The sequence below is a fragment of the Penaeus vannamei genome, chromosome 2 (assembly GCF_042767895.1).
Source record: "Penaeus vannamei isolate JL-2024 chromosome 2, ASM4276789v1, whole genome shotgun sequence".
In the NCBI taxonomy this organism is placed as follows: Eukaryota; Metazoa; Arthropoda; class Malacostraca; order Decapoda; family Penaeidae; genus Penaeus; species Penaeus vannamei.
In genome coordinates, this window is record NC_091550.1 from 50,449,513 (window position 1) to 50,466,372 (window position 16,860).

General features: G+C 35.0%; 6 protein-coding genes across 6 annotated transcripts; all 6 read right to left on the bottom strand.

Moving 5' to 3' along the window:
• Positions 1 to 336: 336 nt before the first annotated feature.
• Positions 337 to 1,533, bottom strand: LOC113830269 (cuticle protein 19). Its single transcript, XM_027383474.2, has 4 exons — positions 1,336 to 1,533; positions 1,004 to 1,075; positions 782 to 919; positions 337 to 667 (listed from the first exon to the last, which is right to left on the bottom strand). Exons 1-4 carry the CDS (start codon positions 1,345 to 1,347, stop codon positions 542 to 544), a joined length of 348 nt encoding a protein of 115 aa, XP_027239275.1. The 5' UTR covers positions 1,348 to 1,533; the 3' UTR covers positions 337 to 541.
• Positions 1,534 to 3,189: 1,656 nt separating this feature from the next.
• Positions 3,190 to 4,105, bottom strand: LOC113830268 (cuticle protein 8-like). Its single transcript, XM_070134538.1, has 3 exons — positions 4,078 to 4,105; positions 3,775 to 3,846; positions 3,190 to 3,658 (listed from the first exon to the last, which is right to left on the bottom strand). The coding sequence occupies exons 1-3, from the start codon at positions 4,087 to 4,089 to the stop codon at positions 3,470 to 3,472; spliced, it is 273 nt and encodes a 90-aa protein (XP_069990639.1). The 5' UTR covers positions 4,090 to 4,105; the 3' UTR covers positions 3,190 to 3,469.
• A 1,753-nt stretch (positions 4,106 to 5,858) lies between these two features.
• Positions 5,859 to 7,015, bottom strand: LOC113830297 (cuticle protein 19-like). The gene is made up of 4 exons (XM_027383500.2): positions 6,935 to 7,015; positions 6,408 to 6,479; positions 6,178 to 6,315; positions 5,859 to 6,068 (listed from the first exon to the last, which is right to left on the bottom strand). Exons 1-4 carry the CDS (start codon positions 6,998 to 7,000, stop codon positions 5,943 to 5,945), a joined length of 402 nt encoding a protein of 133 aa, XP_027239301.2. The 5' UTR covers positions 7,001 to 7,015; the 3' UTR covers positions 5,859 to 5,942.
• Positions 7,016 to 9,020: 2,005 nt separating this feature from the next.
• Positions 9,021 to 10,028, bottom strand: LOC113830298 (cuticle protein 18.6-like). The gene is made up of 4 exons (XM_070134264.1): positions 9,868 to 10,028; positions 9,576 to 9,647; positions 9,350 to 9,487; positions 9,021 to 9,212 (listed from the first exon to the last, which is right to left on the bottom strand). The coding sequence occupies exons 1-4, from the start codon at positions 9,931 to 9,933 to the stop codon at positions 9,087 to 9,089; spliced, it is 402 nt and encodes a 133-aa protein (XP_069990365.1). The 5' UTR covers positions 9,934 to 10,028; the 3' UTR covers positions 9,021 to 9,086.
• A 936-nt stretch (positions 10,029 to 10,964) lies between these two features.
• On the bottom strand, positions 10,965 to 12,645 carry LOC113830251 (cuticle protein 19-like). Its single transcript, XM_027383459.2, has 4 exons — positions 12,580 to 12,645; positions 12,232 to 12,303; positions 12,016 to 12,153; positions 10,965 to 11,911 (listed from the first exon to the last, which is right to left on the bottom strand). The coding sequence occupies exons 1-4, from the start codon at positions 12,589 to 12,591 to the stop codon at positions 11,786 to 11,788; spliced, it is 348 nt and encodes a 115-aa protein (XP_027239260.1). The 5' UTR covers positions 12,592 to 12,645; the 3' UTR covers positions 10,965 to 11,785.
• Positions 12,646 to 14,739: 2,094 nt separating this feature from the next.
• Positions 14,740 to 16,778, bottom strand: LOC113830264 (cuticle protein 18.6-like). The gene is made up of 5 exons (XM_070137175.1): positions 16,773 to 16,778; positions 15,562 to 15,600; positions 15,193 to 15,264; positions 14,968 to 15,105; positions 14,740 to 14,865 (listed from the first exon to the last, which is right to left on the bottom strand). The coding sequence occupies exons 1-5, from the start codon at positions 16,776 to 16,778 to the stop codon at positions 14,740 to 14,742; spliced, it is 381 nt and encodes a 126-aa protein (XP_069993276.1).
• Positions 16,779 to 16,860: the final 82 nt, after the last annotated feature.

Here is a 16,860-nt window from a genome sequence, read left to right on the forward strand (position 1 = left end):
TCTGGAGAAACTTCTGTGAAGAGAATTGGACGTTATTTTCCTTTCATTAAATTTCATTCTTCCTTTTTCATATTTTGATTTATTACGCTGATATTTTTTTTTGATACTGGGACCAAGTATGGTAGATTGTATAGTTTAAAGACAGGAGCAAGCATGGTCGTTCTAATATATCATCAGGGTATATCAGATATGTCCCTTTTCCCCTCATATTTCTCCCCCACCCCTCTGTACTTTTTTTTACCTTGATGTGCTACATAATTATTTATCAACAGATTTACCAATATCCTTTATGTTAAATTATTAGTAAGTAGGTGCTATTGCAGAAATTTATTGTACTGGTGTTTGAAACTCATTTAGATTGACATAATTTCTATGTTGATTTATTTGTGTGATAATAAGTGCTTACATTCATTTTGATATGCGAGTAGTCAGCTTGAATTAATGAGACACTTTTTCATAACGTGATCTATATTTATTATGTAAAAATTATCTCCATTTGTTTTACGTAATATACACAGAAAGGGAGCTTTGATTAGTGCAGTTAGTGGTATCCGCCTCCGTTCTGAGGGAAGACGACGGCAGGACCAGAAACTTTGGGGTGCTGAGCCTTGCCGGAGAAGCTGACCTTGGCCACGAATCCCCTGCCGTGGTCAGCTGTGTAGTCCACCTGCAATTGGAAAATAATTGTAATAATATGCAGACGTAAACCGAGCAATATAAGCCTTGATACATTTAAAATGGTATACGCTTTAGCATATCCAAACGGTAGATTCATGATTACTGTTTGTTTGCGCCCATCTGGGAGGGCGACGGTGTAGGATCCCCACAGGCTGTTTCCGTCGGACTTCTCACTCTGGCCGAAGTTGGTTCCCTTGTAAGCGTCATTCACAGCGTAGTTGAAGCCGTACGGAATTGGGCCCTAGGGGAGGATCGCAATAGTTTAGTGGCATTGTCCATGCAATCAAACTAATATAAAGAGTTACGCAGAAAATATTATACTCACAGAGGAATACACTGGACCATAGTTGTCTGGGTTGGCATGCGCAGCCGCCAACACGACCAGAATTACAGTAGCCTGGAAATGAAGACCTTTTGTGATGATACTGACATGGCATGAATTTGGTACCTCTGAATATCTGTTTTTATGATGATTTTATGAAAGAAACCCGAAAGTGCCACTTCATAAAGAAACCACGACATTAAACTGAAATTATTTTTCATTCCTTGTCACTTGAAATGTTGCGGTACAGTTTGTAGTGACACCACATATGCACTGCAAAATTTAATTATATTGTAATAAGATAGCAAATGGTAAGCACATATAGAGAAACTCACTTGGGATATCATTTTGTGAGTCTCAGATGAACCTGTGGTGGTCTCTGAAGATAGAATGGCTCTGTAGTGTTCGAGTTGCTCTTTATATACTGCCGATTGTCATTTAAAATGCATTGAAACGATGACGAGGATTTTTTTATGTATCTGGTGCACTCAACTTTGATAGAGATTTGTGCATAATCTGCTGGATATATGCTGTTGTTACTCTTTCTGTCAGTGTGATTATTTTCATTGTTTTCATAAGTTTTCAGTTTGTTTTAAAGGCTTTAACACTTATACTTTTGTATGAATAGCCATTTGAATTTTATCGATATTGTGATATGTATCCGCATTACTGCATGAGGATAATGTCTATTAAACATATTAATATCTTGGAGTAGATAAAAAGGCATATTGATTTGCCATCAGATATTAGCAAATCTTGTTGAAAAAGCACTGGCGATGGCGTTATATACAGTATATGGTTTATATGTATATTGTGTCTGAGTTAGTTTGCATGAGTGTGTGCGTGCGTGCGTGCGAGTGCGTGTTTACATTTATGTGTGTGTGTGTGTGTGTGTGTGTGTGTGTGTGCGTGCGTGCGTGCGTGCGCGCGCGCCTGTTAAATTGCGTATGATGCAAGAGAGAGCATACTAAATAATTCAAGTTTCAATTTATATTCTTGCATTTTGATAAGCTTCCTAACGTCCCATTTTATCGTCCTGACCCTAAAACAAATAATAACTTTTACGAGTCATCAAGCAGTCGCATATATTCAGAATGCCATCTAAATAGTCTTGATTATTTGGTGGAGAAATTAAGCGACTGAAAGGAATTATAAATAATAGTATTATTACTCTTGTTGTTTTGTTGTTCTTCTTCTGCTTCTTATTAGTATTATTGTCATCACTATTGCCATTATTGTTATATTATTATTGTCATTATTATTATTATTATTATTATTATTATTATTATTATTACTGTTACTTTTATCATTATCGTTTCTTATTTTTGTTGTGGAGGTTATTGTTGTTGTTATTGTTGTGTTGCTGGTGTTGTTTCGACATTGTTATTATTATAATTATCATTGTATTATTATTATCATCATTGTATTATTATTATTACCACCATTATTTCCATCATCATTATCATTATTACCACCATTATTTTCATCATCATTATTATTAAATTCTATTGTTGTTATTGTGAGTATTATTGTGTGTTCTTGCTACTTAGGTACTGTTACATACTATTATACAAATGTAATGAAAAGGGAATGCATCAGGGTCTCAACTTTCCCCTTGCATTCATTCACCTCATACCGTATTAACCCCTTGTGGAAATGGGATAGAATGCATTGCTCCAAAAGTAACAAAGCAATTAGTGTTTTTAATTACTTTAAACTCCACATAATTAATAGAAGTGTAAATATTTATAATAACCCTGTACTTCACACAGTGGGAAACAAGGTGGTAAGGTTAAGATTTAAGGCCAGTGATGAGGTATGGTTTAGAGTATAAATAATAATGTTTATATGATTGCACTAAAACTTGCTAGTGTTTATTTAAGTCTTCATATAAATCATGTCAAATATTTAGGTATGGTTGAAGAGAAAGAGAATAGAAAATATATATTTATGTATATATATATTTGTTTTTCTCTATTCATCCTTTTATTGTAGTTTATAGCAGATCCCCGTAGAATAAAATCTACTTTAATTAATATTTTGTTGTAATGCTTGCTTATATTTTATATAACGGTACACTTCTTTGTAGATTTTTTTCTATGATACTTGATGTTTTACGTTCAAGTAAAACTGAAGTTTTCATTTGGTTTAGTTGACAATTTTCCAGAGGATATAAACAGAGAACACAGTGTTTTTCATCATGCTTTTTATATTCAGAATGTAATATTATTTACATATACTTATATATATTGTGCATGGAAATTGAGCGTTGGTAAGTACAGTTAGTGGTATCCGCCTCCGTTCTGAGGGAAGACGACGGCAGGACCAGAAACTTTGGGGTGCTGAGCCTTGCCGGAGAAGCTGACCTTGGCCACGAATCCCCTGCCGTGGTCAGCTGTGTAGTCCACCTGCAATTGGAGAGTAATTGCACTAGATGAGGTAGTGTCCGTTCTAACACTTTAAGTACTGTTAGTATGAATAATAGATATGATACAAATAAAATATTGGAAGATAAATTACAATTTGCTTGCGCCCATCTGGGAGGGCGACGGTGTAGGATCCCCAGACGCTGTTTCCGTCGGACTTCTCACTCTGGCCGAAGTTGGTTCCTTTGTAAGCGTCGTTCACGGCGTAGTTGAAACCATATGGTATAGGGACCTAGAAAGGGACATAGAGCAGTATTTGAAAGCGATGCGGTATAGCGCAGCTAAAAAGGAATATATGATAATCGAATTATCAAATAATACAAAATCACTGAAACAAAAGATACCTACAGAGGCATAAACTGGTCCATAATTGCTAGGAAAGGACTGGGCGACGGCCAACACCACCAGGATTACAGTAGCCTGTAAGCAAAATCGTAATTTGTTTATTTCATATTTTGCCGTGTAATTTCCATAATGGAATATGAAATATATTCGTAAGAGAGGCATTTTACCGTTTTGAAATTGAATAATTATAATAGTAGCCTTTTTCATATGTGACATCCAACGTATTAGCATATCGTGCAACATTTTCTGAGCTATATTTTATTTTAACGACATGCCATAAAAAATTGAATAAATCAACAAACGCACTTGGTAGATCATCGTGTGACGCCTGCGGCTTTTGGAGGTAGAATGGCTTTGCAATGCTTATGCTCTCTTTATATACTGGCCACTGTCACTTGGAAGGCAAGAATGCGATGACGAAGACAGTTTCTCAGCCTTGACGAATCAATAACACAAGGATCCATTTTAGATGTTAATTGCCCGGTAAAAATTGTGTTATGAATTTGTTACTGATATTTGTTTTTATTCTGTTAGTATTTTTTTTTCATGTATGTATTCATTGAATTATAGTTTCAAAACATGTATATATAGATTGCTGGTAATTTTTCATTTGGGTGATGGTAATTGTGATAAAGGACTTGACTTGAGTGTCAAAAATATATTGAGACTAACAACTATATACTCCTTTTATATATATGTGTGTGTTGCATATATATATATATATATATATATATATATATATATATATATATATATATATATATATATATATATATATATATATATATATATGTGTGTGTGTGTGTGTGTGTGTGTGTGTGTGTGTGTGTGTGTGTGTGCGTGTGCGTGTGCGTGTGCGTGTGCGTGCGTGCGTGCGTGTGTGTGTGTGTGTGTAATGTGTGTGTGTACATATAAATACATACACTCAGTGGTATTTGTATTTATGTTATGTAAAGTATTACGTTCAACTATTTCGTATAAGTATATAGTAATTAGTGTGCATAGTGTTTGCATTTATCCAGATGAAGAATATCCCTTACAGTTTTACAATAAATGGCATATAATATTTAATGTAACATTTACTGTCCTGTTTACATTTGTTGTGTGAGAGAGACATTACATAAAGTTGCTTTGTCTATTTCCGGAAGCATTGCACGAGTATGTACTGTATAAATGTTTGTGACAGCTTGTGTAAATGAGGTAAATTCAAAGTTTTCATCTTATTTAAAACGATTTCACATGAATTATTTGTGATTTCATATTTTGAGAATTGAAAAGTTTTATGATATGGTGAAAGTATGGCACGAAAAGTAGTTTTGATTAACATTTTCAAATATAGTCAAAATTCTAGTGATGAAGAATTATCGAAACGTGAATTTTGAATTATTTCTTCTCATTCATTTCCCTCTGTAACTGTCACAGCGATCCCTACAATATAAGCTTCTTTTGGATTATTAATGAGCAGCATTTTTGTTTCCTTAAATTTAGTTCTTTCTCTTTCACCTTATCATCATTTACGATTTGATGATAGGTGCTAATATAAAATATGATTTTAACACATTTTCCAACAGGAAACTTTTATTCAATGCAATGTATTTGTGTTTATTTATTCTATATATGCTTCAATGCTCCGTAAGTTCGCTCATTACCTCCACATTGAACATATGTGCGCATTTGAATTGCTCTTGTAGGCTTATGAAAAAGATGTATATATTCAACGCTTAAATAACGCAACGCTAATGGTATTTCAGGTTGATAACGTAAGAGGGATTTGGAGTATTTGATATAGTAAAGGATATTTTGCATGTTTTATGCTCATCTTCCATGAGAACTTGTTTTATTGATATGGGGTGGTATGGGGGTGAAGAGGAAAACGTAAAGCGAGCAAACACAAAATCAAATTTTGGAGTTTCTTTTCGTTCTTTCTGTGTTTGATGTAATAAAAGTTGCTTTCGTAATATCTTGAATTGAGGAAGTTCTGATTTGTATTGGTTATCGTTATGGAAATGTTACTGAACTGGAAAGGGATTTCCTGGTGTAGGGTTTCGTTTTGATTGCTACATATTTGTGTAGGATATTTTGAAACATTTAAACGAAGATTTCTGTTTCTGTAAATATATATAATTCTCTCATGTAATACAGTCACATACAGCACTAAAAGGGATTGTCATTTAATGGTATCCGCCTCCGTTCTGAGGGAAGACGACGGCAGGACCAGAAACTTTGGGGTGCTGAGCCTTGCCGGAGAAGCTGACCTTGGCCACGAATCCCCTGCCGTGGTCAGCTGTGTAGTCCACCTGTAGATGAAAAAAATGTAATTGGAAAAAAATATGAATTATTATTATTATTTTTTATCGTTGTAAAAGATATAACCAGGCGGAAAAACAAGGTGCGGAGTATGATTACAGTTTGTTTACGGCCGTCGGGGAGGGCGACGGTGTAGGATCCCCAGACGCTGTTCCCGTCGGACTTCTCACTCTGGCCGAAGTTGGTTCCTTTGTAAGCGTCGTTCACGGCGTAGTTGAAGCCATACGGAATTGGGACCTGGGAGTGGAAGTGATGATTTAGAAAAAAATAAACAAAGTAAAAACTGCTTCAGAAGAAATAAAAACAAAATAGGTTATCTAGTCACTTACAGAAGCATATACTGGTCCATAGTTGTCGGGGTTGGCCTGTGTGACGGCCAGCACAACCAGGAGGACGGTGACCTGTTAGTGAAATAGATCATGTGTAACAGTATTATTGTAATATTGATATGTATTTGATCGTCATTGAAACGGTTACACACACGCGCGTTAGCTTGCGTTAACATGTATGTTGAATTCTAAATGTTTTCTGAAAATAGTACTTCGCATCAGCACAGTGCAATTCAGAAATTATATTTCTCAGTACTGAATACTTAATATGTTTTGCTCTGACATTAATTTTCATGGCACCATTCTACATTTTCTGGTTTTGAGTTTGGTATACTGCAGTATTTCTATTAACACTTAACGTCAATTATAACCAACGGTCAGAATAGAGCGTGCGTGTAGGCGATATTCACCCCGTCTCACAAATGTACAAAGAAAGATGATCAATATTAACAGTATATGAATTTATCGTAGCGACCCACAAAGATATCATTCCACTTCTGAGTAAATAAATAAACGAGTGAACACACTTGGTAAATCATCTTGTGAGTAAAGTGGTGGTGCTCTTGGTCTTTGAAGCGAGAGTGGGTGTGCATTGTCCAGCCATTCTCTTTTATACCGCTGACTGTCACTTGCAACGCTGCAATGACGAAGACCGATTTTCCAGTCACGGGTTTTCATTCAACCTGGATAATTCAACTTCGCAAGGGTATGTATTTATAGAATTTTTGAATGGAATTGATTTGTTACGGTAAGGAATTTCGATTGTGATTTTATTATAGATTTTAATAAATGCAGACGTTCTTTGAAGTGATGAGTGTATAGCAGATTTTTTTTGTGATGTCACTGATTATTCATTCCAAGTAAATATTGGCAATGATACAATATTTCAGATCATTTGAATATTATTGTTATATTTTAGAAGAATACCAGACAGGTTTAAAGATATTAAGCATAAGCAACTGTACCTGCACACACGCACACGCACACACGCATTTGTATTATATGTGCATTTATGAATTAATGGAAACAAACGATGTTATAGTTAATGCACTTAAGTTAAGCTCACTGTATATGCTGGCCTCGATATCTAAAAGGATTGCAGAGCAGAATTATTGACACAGACTTCGGATGTATATAACTGTTATATAGAAATAGAAAGTAATGCCATGAAATTTGAATTCTTTTTTTTTTTATGAAGCCAGTGGAAGGATGGAACAATATATTTGGTCATTAAAAGTGAAGTATGGTATAGAATTGGTTCCCAACCTTTTTTACGCTCGCACCCCTAAGAAAATGTTACTGTGTCCTCGCATCCCCTTTAATTTTAGAGCTTATTTAAGGATAAAGGAGGTGAATATTTACTAAATTTGATCAACAAAAGAGAATACCCGTTTTCATTTTCTAATGACATGCTAACAAGAATCAAACATATTGACAAAAAAAAACATGTCCCAGATTATTTGAATAAACCCTACAAAAATAATCAGTTGCTTGAAATATCTACATGTAAAAATCAAAGAATTAACTTTAAAATGTTTATGTAAATGGATTTTAAATTCAATCGCTCTTTTCTTCCTGTTTCTTGATTATGAGTAATCAATAGGTTAATTGCTTGTCTTCAAGATGTACACTTCTCGCACCCCTTGGAATGCTATCTCACACCCTGGTATAGAATAAGGAGATACTTATTTGTTACATACCGTATCCCACCGCTTCATGTCATGAGGGCACTGTATTGTGTTCCGTAATTTCTCCGGTTTCTTTCTGTTCGTCGCCATGTGAAGTTCTTTATTATTGTTATTTTTTTCTTTTAAACTTCTAACATAGTTACTTGACAGGTTTTACGTTTTTTTTATTTTTTATTCAAGCTTAACGATATGTCGAGAAGGATTAGTGTGTGTGTGTGTGTGTGCGTGTGCGTGTGCGTGTGCGTGTGCGTGTGCGTGTGCGTGTGCGTGTGCGTGTGTGTGTGTGTGTGTGTGTGTGTGTGTGTGTGTGTGTGTGTGTGTGTGTGTGTGTGTGTGTGTGTGTGTGTGATACGCATGCACGAGCGCACACTAGGATTTTCTCTCATTTTGAATATTATTGTGAATATGTACTTTGATTCATTATACAGTCATAGGAATGGCTCAAGTATTTTTTTCTCATCCTCATGTAACCAGGATTCAACATTAGTTTAACAAATAGACGGAAATCTTGACGCCAATGCATTTCTTCACATTTGGATGTCCAAAATATAAAGGATCATAGTCGGACTGTAAGAGAGAAAATTCAAATATCTGTTTTAAGTAATTCCGTCCAAATTTATATAGAAGGTATAGAATCATGCGCAAAATGAGAGGGAGTGCATAGTAGAAGGAATGTTTGTCCCTGTGATTTCATAATTAGCATTTTACAAATCGCTCTATTTGAGTATGCGAGGTTGTGAGAGGAAGAGGGAGAGATTCAGTTTTAATGTTGTAATATTAGTTTCTTTATAAATACTTGTTGGGTTTGGGTATTTGATGTGGAAAATAATGTTGATGGTATGGGTGACCTGTACAGTTATTTTCTTTGGTCATTTTGGAACCGCAGGTTGCAGATGAAAGTAAATAAAAGTATCGTATTAACTAATTATGATACATTCCTTTATTGAATATTATGTTGAGTATAACACTAGAAATACGCTAGTCGCCCCTGTCAGTGGTATCCGCCTCCATTTTGAGGGAAAACGACGGCAGGACCAGAAACTTTGGGGTGCTGAGCCTTGCCGGAGAAGCTGACCTTGGCCACGAATCCCCTGCCGTGGTCAGCTGTGTAGTCCACCTGCAAATTGAAATGAAAAATACTGTGTAAGGTGCACCATATCAGCAGACTGGTTATTCGTTTCAAATATTTCCCAGTTGTATTACTTTTGTACAATACGGTTACTAAGAATAATACAAAATCAAGTGCATAATTACGATTTGTTTGCGGCCGTCGGGAAGGGCGACGGTGTAGGATCCCCAGACGCTGTTCCCGTCGGACTTCTCACTCTGGCCGAAGTTGGTTCCCTTGTAAGCGTCGTTCACGGCGTAGTTGAAACCGTATGGGATTGGCCCCTAGGGATAGAAAAAGGGTATTTAACATAAATATTAATTTAAATTCACCTAATGTGCTTCAGAAAATTAGGATCCATAACGCACTGACCGAAGCATATACTGGTCCATAGCCGTCCGGGAAGGCTTGTGTGAAGGCCAGCACAACAAGGAGAACGACAGCCTGTAAGTGAAATAGATTGTATGATTTTCTCCCAGATGTACATTGATATTTATCACGCGAATGTACATGAATATAGTTTCTTTTTTTTTCTTCGAAAAAAACGAAACTTAATACAAGTTCCGATGTTAGTTCCCTGCACTGAAACATTACTTCTCTTCTGATTTTGATGTATTTACACCATTTTCTGAGATCTCACACGTAAATTTTCAGGTAAACGCACTTGGTAAACCATTTTAGGAGAATGTGTTGGCGCCGTTAGTCTTTGGAGGTTAGAATGGCTCTGCATTGTTCACGAGTCCATTATATACCGCTGTCGACTGTCACTTGGACTGTCACAAGACGATGACGAAGATTGATTTCCCGGACGTGAATTTTTCAGACTTGATAAGCCACTCTGATCCGAATTCTGTGGCTGTCGTTGAACTCGGTTGGCTCGACATTTTTTTGAGATTTTGGTATCATAGTTTTTTTTTCCATTTGAAACTTTTTTTTTCGGTTTCGAGTAATTCTGCTTTGAAGTTTATTGTCGTAGAACTTGTTGAAGGTAGCTTTACCGATGTGACATATTTTCCTGATGCTTGAATGGGTTTCCAACGTGTACAAAAATATTTTTGGTTTAGTTATTATTATCATCATCATCATCATCATCATCATCATCATCATCATCATACTGATAGTAAGGATTATTGTTATTTTATTATCATCATCATCATCATCATCATCATCGTCATCATCATCATCGTCATCACCATTACTATTATCAATATTGTTGTGGTTATCATCATTTTCATTTTAATTATCATTATCGTTATCATTATTATCATCGTCATTATCAATATCATTATTGTTGCTGTTATTATTAATTTGATTACTATTATTGATATTGGTATTGTTATTGATATTGGTATTAATATTATTAATGATGATATACTAATATTGTTGGAAAATATGAAAGTCTAAGTAATGATAATAAGGATTAGTATAATAGTAATTCATGATGATGTAGGTGATAATGATGATGATATCATTATTACTATTATTATTAATTTTATTATAATCGCTATTGCCATTGTTTTTATTATCATCATTATGTTAATGATAATGATAATGACAATAATGATAAAAATGATAATGATAATAGTAATGTGATATCATCATCTATATCATCATAAATTATTCTTATTACAAGGAATATCTTTGAATACATGTCAAAATTAAGTCAGTTCTGTAAAGTTGTAGCTGTAACTCTATATAAATATTATAGATAGATCGGTGGATAGATATATAATTAGATAGATATAGATATGCATTATTAAGGAATGTTTTATATGTTATCTCATATACAGTTGACATTTTGAAGACGGAAGTGAATTATGATATTGCAATATTACATATGATATTGTAACTAGAATTTGCAATATATAATGTACAATAATGCTTAATATAGATTGACTAAGCTTCTGTTCTTGCATTAATAATAGCTCGAAGGATCAAACAAGGCATTATTTCGAGACAAGACTGGATAAAGTGAAAGTGCAAAATATATTGAAATATTGGAAAAAGAAATAATGTCATGAGATAGTTTTAAATTCAAATTTCATGAAGAATAAAGCTTAAATTCACACTTATCACTGGTAATATCAAAAGACAATTCGGTTGGGAATCCTTAAATATCTTACATAATCAAATAGTCTTTAACCTGTTCAATCAACAGTAATTACCGGTTTGGAAATGGAAGTGCTAACGCGGAAATATATTGTCTTGGCGAAGGAGTCATTATAAATCACCACCTATAATGAGACGTGATGAAATAAGGGCATTGGAAGACCGTTATTCGGTGGTATTTTTTCATGGGGATTTTGGATATTTTTGATACAATACCGTAATATGTAAAGCGAAAAAATGTTACATTGTTTTCAGACTCTTTTTTAAATATGGTCTGACATATTATCTTAATATAACAGAAGCGCATATTATTTTGTCTGTAGATGCCGATTTGAAAATTATACTGATACACTTACGATTCATTTTTTATTCATAGTTGAATAGTAAAGAATATATAAAGAATATATTTACATTTACATATATTTATTGAATATATTAAGACGTACAACTTTAAAATCAGAAGAATTTGTCATTTAATGATATCCGCCTCCGTTTTGAGGGAAGACGACGGCAGGACCAGAAACTTTGGGGTGCTGAGCCTTGCCGGAGAAGCTGACCTTGGCCACGAATCCCCTGCCGTGGTCAGCTGTGTAGTCCACCTGTAAAAGGGAAATTGTTTAAGAACGGTTTATGGTGAGGCTTAGATTTGTAATATACAAAGGCATTGGGAAGGAAGGAGTGAGTGATGCATATTTATAATTACGGTTTGTTTGCGACCGTCGGGGAGGGCGACGGTGTAGGATCCCCAGACGCTGTTCCCGTCGGACTTCTCACTCTGGCCGAAGTTGGTTCCCTTGTAAGCGTCGTTCACGGCGTAGTTGAAGCCGTAAGGTAAAGGGACCTAGAAAAGAAATGTTCAAAGTAACTGGTTTTCAGTAGATTAAATAATACAAAAAGAAAGAACGGAAAAAATACTTACAGAGGCATACACTGGGCCGTAGTTGCCAGGGAAGGCATGGGCGACGACCAACACAACCAGAATTACTGTGGCCTGGATGTGGAATAGATTACATGTAACGATTAATTTAGAGCTGATATTGAATTCTAACGGTATTTGTATGTGTATTTGTATCGTGTTTCTATCATTGATGAGCCCGTTTATCTGATACCCATTTATTGCGAAACAAAATAGGCATTTCACTGTTTTACTACTGGAAATGTACAACTATATGTATTACATTTAATTATAGAATTTGTTTATTTATATAATAAATTTGAAACCTTGGTATAACATATCTAACACGTTCGAGTAAGTTAATAAACGCACTTGATAAATCATCTTGTGAGTGAGAGGTTGTGCAGGAGGTGTCTTTGGTGGGTTGACTGGCTTTGCATTGTTCGAGCATGCTTTTATATGCTGCAGACTGTCACTTAGGATGTAATGATACGATGACGATGACTAATTTTTCGGTCTTTGGAGTTTTCAACCGTGATCAGCCAATGCATTGGTTGATTGTCGTCAAGTGTTTGTTTGGAGATACATTTGTGAGAGGGTGGATGAATGAATGGATGGATAACTCTCTCTCTCTCTCTCTCTTTCTCTCTTTCTTTCTCTCTCTCTCTCTCTCTCTCTCTCTCTCTCTCTCTCTCTCTCTCTCTCTCTCACTCTCTCTCTCTCTCTGTCTCTCTCTCTCTCTCTCTCTCTCCACACACACACTCACACTCACACATGAATACAAACATACACGCGCGCGTACTTAGATCTAAATATGCATTTATTACCTTTGTCAACAACATGGCTCAACAGGATGGGTGTTCGCCTTGCACCTAGGCCCTAGCTGCTGCCTCCCTTCCTGGCTTCGTACTTAGTTTGTCCAAGTACTTTCTCCCCCTCGAGAAATTCCGGCGAACTCACCCCTTTGTCACGGCCGGAAGTACTGACACCGCAAAATGCAGAAGCAGGCACCTTCCCAAGACAGGAGTCGCAGGATAAAAGGACGTCTCGTCAGGCAGGCGAGAGAGACCGAGCCGACAGGAGAACAGGAACAAACCCAGAACAGGGCAGCTCACCCTCCGCCCTCAGCACCCAAGGCACGGGTCTGTCGTGGGGTCACGCCTCTCCCTCCCCCAATAAACCAGAAAGCCAAGCCCCCTTTCATTCCACCACCTATACGCCCCTCTTTCACAACTTATTCATGGTGCAAAATTGTATTCTAAGTATCTTTATTTTATTTATATATTTAACGTATTTGTATTAGGATTGTTCCCTGAGTTTTTTGTTTTATTTTATTTTTTTAAATTGTCCTTGTTATCATGATTTTTCTTTGACTTATATCACCAGTAAGTAAGGTTTGTCTGTTTACAAAGATTATTATAGATATATATGTGTGTGTGTTTGTGCACTTATATATGTATACATATATATATGTATGTATCTATACGTATGTAAACATATATATGTATATGTATATATATATATATATATATATATATATATATATATATATATATATATATTATGTATGTATGTATGTATGTATATGTATATGTATATATAATTTATATGTAAATGTGTGTGAATCACCTTATTAATCCCTTTAGTAAATCTTGGTGACAGATATATATTTACAATATATAATATATCTAATATATATGATATATATATAGTATATATATATATATATATATATATATATATATATATATATATATGTATATATATTTATATATATATATATACATATACATATATACATATACATATATACATATACATATACATATACATATACATATACATATACATATACATATACATATACATATACATATACATATACATATACATATACATATACATATACATATACATATTCATATACATATACATATACATACATATATATATATATATATATATATATATATATATATATATATATATACATAGAAATAGTGTGTCTATGTATACTGCACTATTTGTGTACAATCCCCACCACACATAAAACTCACAAATGTATTTTTTTTTATCTCTTTTTGTGAATAAAATTTATTTCATATCATATGATTTTACTTTGACGAAAATATATATTCATATGTATGTTTGCCTGTATAGCCTGTATCAAACACACAAGTATCAGTGATGGACAAAAATCAATAACAGAAAGGAATTGGAAGGAAGTCATGTATAATTTGACATGATTTCTTATTAGGCATGATTAAGGTTTCATTGGTTTTTGTATAAAGTTGGACAGTTCAGATTTGTCCAGAGGTTATTTTTTGTTGGTATTAGATATTTTTAAAAGTAATTTTATATTATTTATGATTTTATTACTATCTTATATGTAATTTATGTTGCAACGAAGATCCTTGCCGTATGATTTTCTAAAGTAAAAATTTCAGTAAGAAAAAATATTTCATTTGGTTGGTGATTTTTCTTTTTAATTATTCATACATCACAGACAACACGTAAGCCATGTTTTTCATGTTAATGGTATCCGCCTCCGTTCTGAGGGAAGACGACGGCAGGACCAGAAACTTTGGGGTGCTGAGCCTTGCCGGAGAAGCTGACCTTGGCCACGAATCCCCTGCCGTGGTCAGCTGTGTAGTCCACCTGTTGATGAAAAAAATGTAATTGGAAAAAAATATGAATATATATTTATATCGTTGTAAAAGATATAACCAGGCGGAAAAACAAGGTGCGGAGTATGATTACAGTTTGTTTACGACCGTCGGGGAGGGCGACGGTGTAGGATCCCCAGACACTGTTTCCGTCGGACTTCTCACTCTGGCCGAAGTTGGTTCCCTTGTAAGCGTCGTTCACAGCGTAGTTGAAACCATATGGTATAGGGATCTGGAAAATGTTAAAGGTTAATTAGGAATATATATATCTGATTCCTGTTGTTGTGTTTGTAATTCTGTATACATTTTATATACTTACAGCAGCATAGGCGGGTCCGTAATTTGCAGGATTGGCAAGTGCAACAGCCATCACTACATGGAGGGTCGTGATCTGAAAACACATGATGAGTTTTATTCACTGTCAATATTAATCGTAAAATTGTTATCTTATTTTCACTGCATCATATGATTATCACTTGACAAGTGAAGTGGCGCCATGATGAAGTGCCCATGTCTTGTAAATAAGAGTAATTTTCGCGAATTTCCAAATAAGGAATTCAAGCACTTCTTTCGTTCAAAGAAACCTACTTGGTAAATCATATCAACGAGTGAGCAGGTGTGGTGTGCGACTGATGATTGGGGCGAGACTGGCTAATCATCGATATGTTATTCTTTATATACCGCTGACTCTCACTAAGGACACAGTCATGACAAAGGCCTTGCCAACCTGGTTTTGCAATTTTGAATGAACTATTTTGTGAAAATTTGATACACTTTGGTAGAAAATAGGAGAATCGTGTACGAGGGTTTAATGATAACGTTAGTTTTACCTTTCAATAATGTCTGCCTGCATGTTGATTTTTTTTAATGTGTAATTCATGATCGTCATTTAACGCTGAAGACCAAGCGACTATTCGCCCTTTTGATTTCACGTTCACTTTAATTCCCATTTATGTTCGACGTGAAGTGGTGTATTTATTTTCCTTTGAAGCTGCATATGTAAGTTGCGCTGTTTATGCTAAAGTAAACTTATGAATTTGTTCACGGAATGCCAAAGCATCCACATAGTTTTAGCTTCTCTTGTTTATGAGCAAATAAAAACATGTAAGAGAAGGAAAATAGAAGCAACCGTACGGACACACTTGTGAGTGCATATGTATATAATAAGAGTAAAACGCATTTTTGTTGCATTTCCAATATATGTATGTATGTATAATACACATATTATGTATATATTATGTGTATGTATATATGTGTGTGTGAATATAAACCATCCGCAAAGCGTAATGAAATTGAATCTTGAGCTTACACGCACGCACGCACACGCGCGCACACACACACACACACACACACACACACACACACACACACACACACACACACACACACACACACACACACACACACACACACACACACACACACACACACACGGATATATGCATTTTTTTATTGTTATTTTTTTTACCTCTTTTCGTATGGGTTAAACATGCAGCAGTCCATAATACGCACGAACAGGCACACATCTATATATGGTACAGACATCAAACATTCATCGCGCTTTCTGACGAGGTAGATGCGCACTTAAGTTTTGAAAAATGATAATTGTTAAGCTAAGATGTTATTTATTATTAACGAGATAACTGACAATGTAAATAATCCGTTCGAATGCGATGGCATATGAAGCTATAGATGTGTCATTAAGTGCTTTTCTGGCTTGTTCTAATTATCCAGTGTATGATTGGACAGGCTTCAATATTGGTTATTATCTTGAGATTCATTTAGCTTTTAATACGCCTATTATTAATTTTCGATAATTGATTGCATGGATGATGAATTGCGGTGGTTTTATGTTCGGTTATCGCTCAAATTGCTCATCTTTAACGCAATCGGTAATACAGGCATATACGCGAACGTTCATTACTATTTGTGCATACGCGAACGTTTATTATATATATATGCATTGCTTATTCTCTCGTTTATATAC

Excerpts from the sequence above, each read along its gene's own strand:
- LOC113830269 (XM_027383474.2), bottom strand. Across the intron at positions 920-1,003 it reads ATGGTCCAGTGTATTCCTCT|GGCCCAATTCCGTACGGCTT; the intron begins GTGAGTATAATA and ends ATCCTCCCCTAG. Across the intron at positions 668-781 it reads CAGATGGGCGCAAACAAACA|GTGGACTACACAGCTGACCA; the intron begins GTAATCATGAAT and ends TTCCAATTGCAG.
- LOC113830268 (XM_070134538.1), bottom strand. Across the intron at positions 3,659-3,774 it reads ATGGACCAGTTTATGCCTCT|GTCCCTATACCATATGGTTT; the intron begins GTAGGTATCTTT and ends GTCCCTTTCTAG.
- LOC113830297 (XM_027383500.2), bottom strand. The coding sequence starts at position 7,000 with ATGCACACCCACTCTCGCTTCAAAGACCAAGAGCACCACCACTTTACT. Across the intron at positions 6,480-6,934 it reads CTCACAAGATGATTTACCAA|GTCACCGTCCTCCTGGTTGT; the intron begins GTGTGTTCACTC and ends TTTCACTAACAG. Across the intron at positions 6,069-6,177 it reads CCGACGGCCGTAAACAAACT|GTGGACTACACAGCTGACCA; the intron begins GTAATCATACTC and ends TTTCATCTACAG.
- LOC113830298 (XM_070134264.1), bottom strand. The coding sequence starts at position 9,933 with ATGCAGAGCCATTCTAACCTCCAAAGACTAACGGCGCCAACACATTCT. Across the intron at positions 9,648-9,867 it reads CTCCTAAAATGGTTTACCAA|GCTGTCGTTCTCCTTGTTGT; the intron begins GTGCGTTTACCT and ends TTTCACTTACAG. Across the intron at positions 9,488-9,575 it reads ATGGACCAGTATATGCTTCG|GGGCCAATCCCATACGGTTT; the intron begins GTCAGTGCGTTA and ends TTCTATCCCTAG.
- LOC113830251 (XM_027383459.2), bottom strand. Across the intron at positions 12,154-12,231 it reads ACGGCCCAGTGTATGCCTCT|GTCCCTTTACCTTACGGCTT; the intron begins GTAAGTATTTTT and ends TTTCTTTTCTAG. Across the intron at positions 11,912-12,015 it reads CCGACGGTCGCAAACAAACC|GTGGACTACACAGCTGACCA; the intron begins GTAATTATAAAT and ends TCCCTTTTACAG.
- LOC113830264 (XM_070137175.1), bottom strand. Across the intron at positions 15,265-15,561 it reads TGACTGTGTCCTTAGTGAGA|ATCACGACCCTCCATGTAGT; the intron begins GTCAGCGGTATA and ends ATGTGTTTTCAG. Across the intron at positions 14,866-14,967 it reads CCGACGGTCGTAAACAAACT|GTGGACTACACAGCTGACCA; the intron begins GTAATCATACTC and ends TTTCATCAACAG.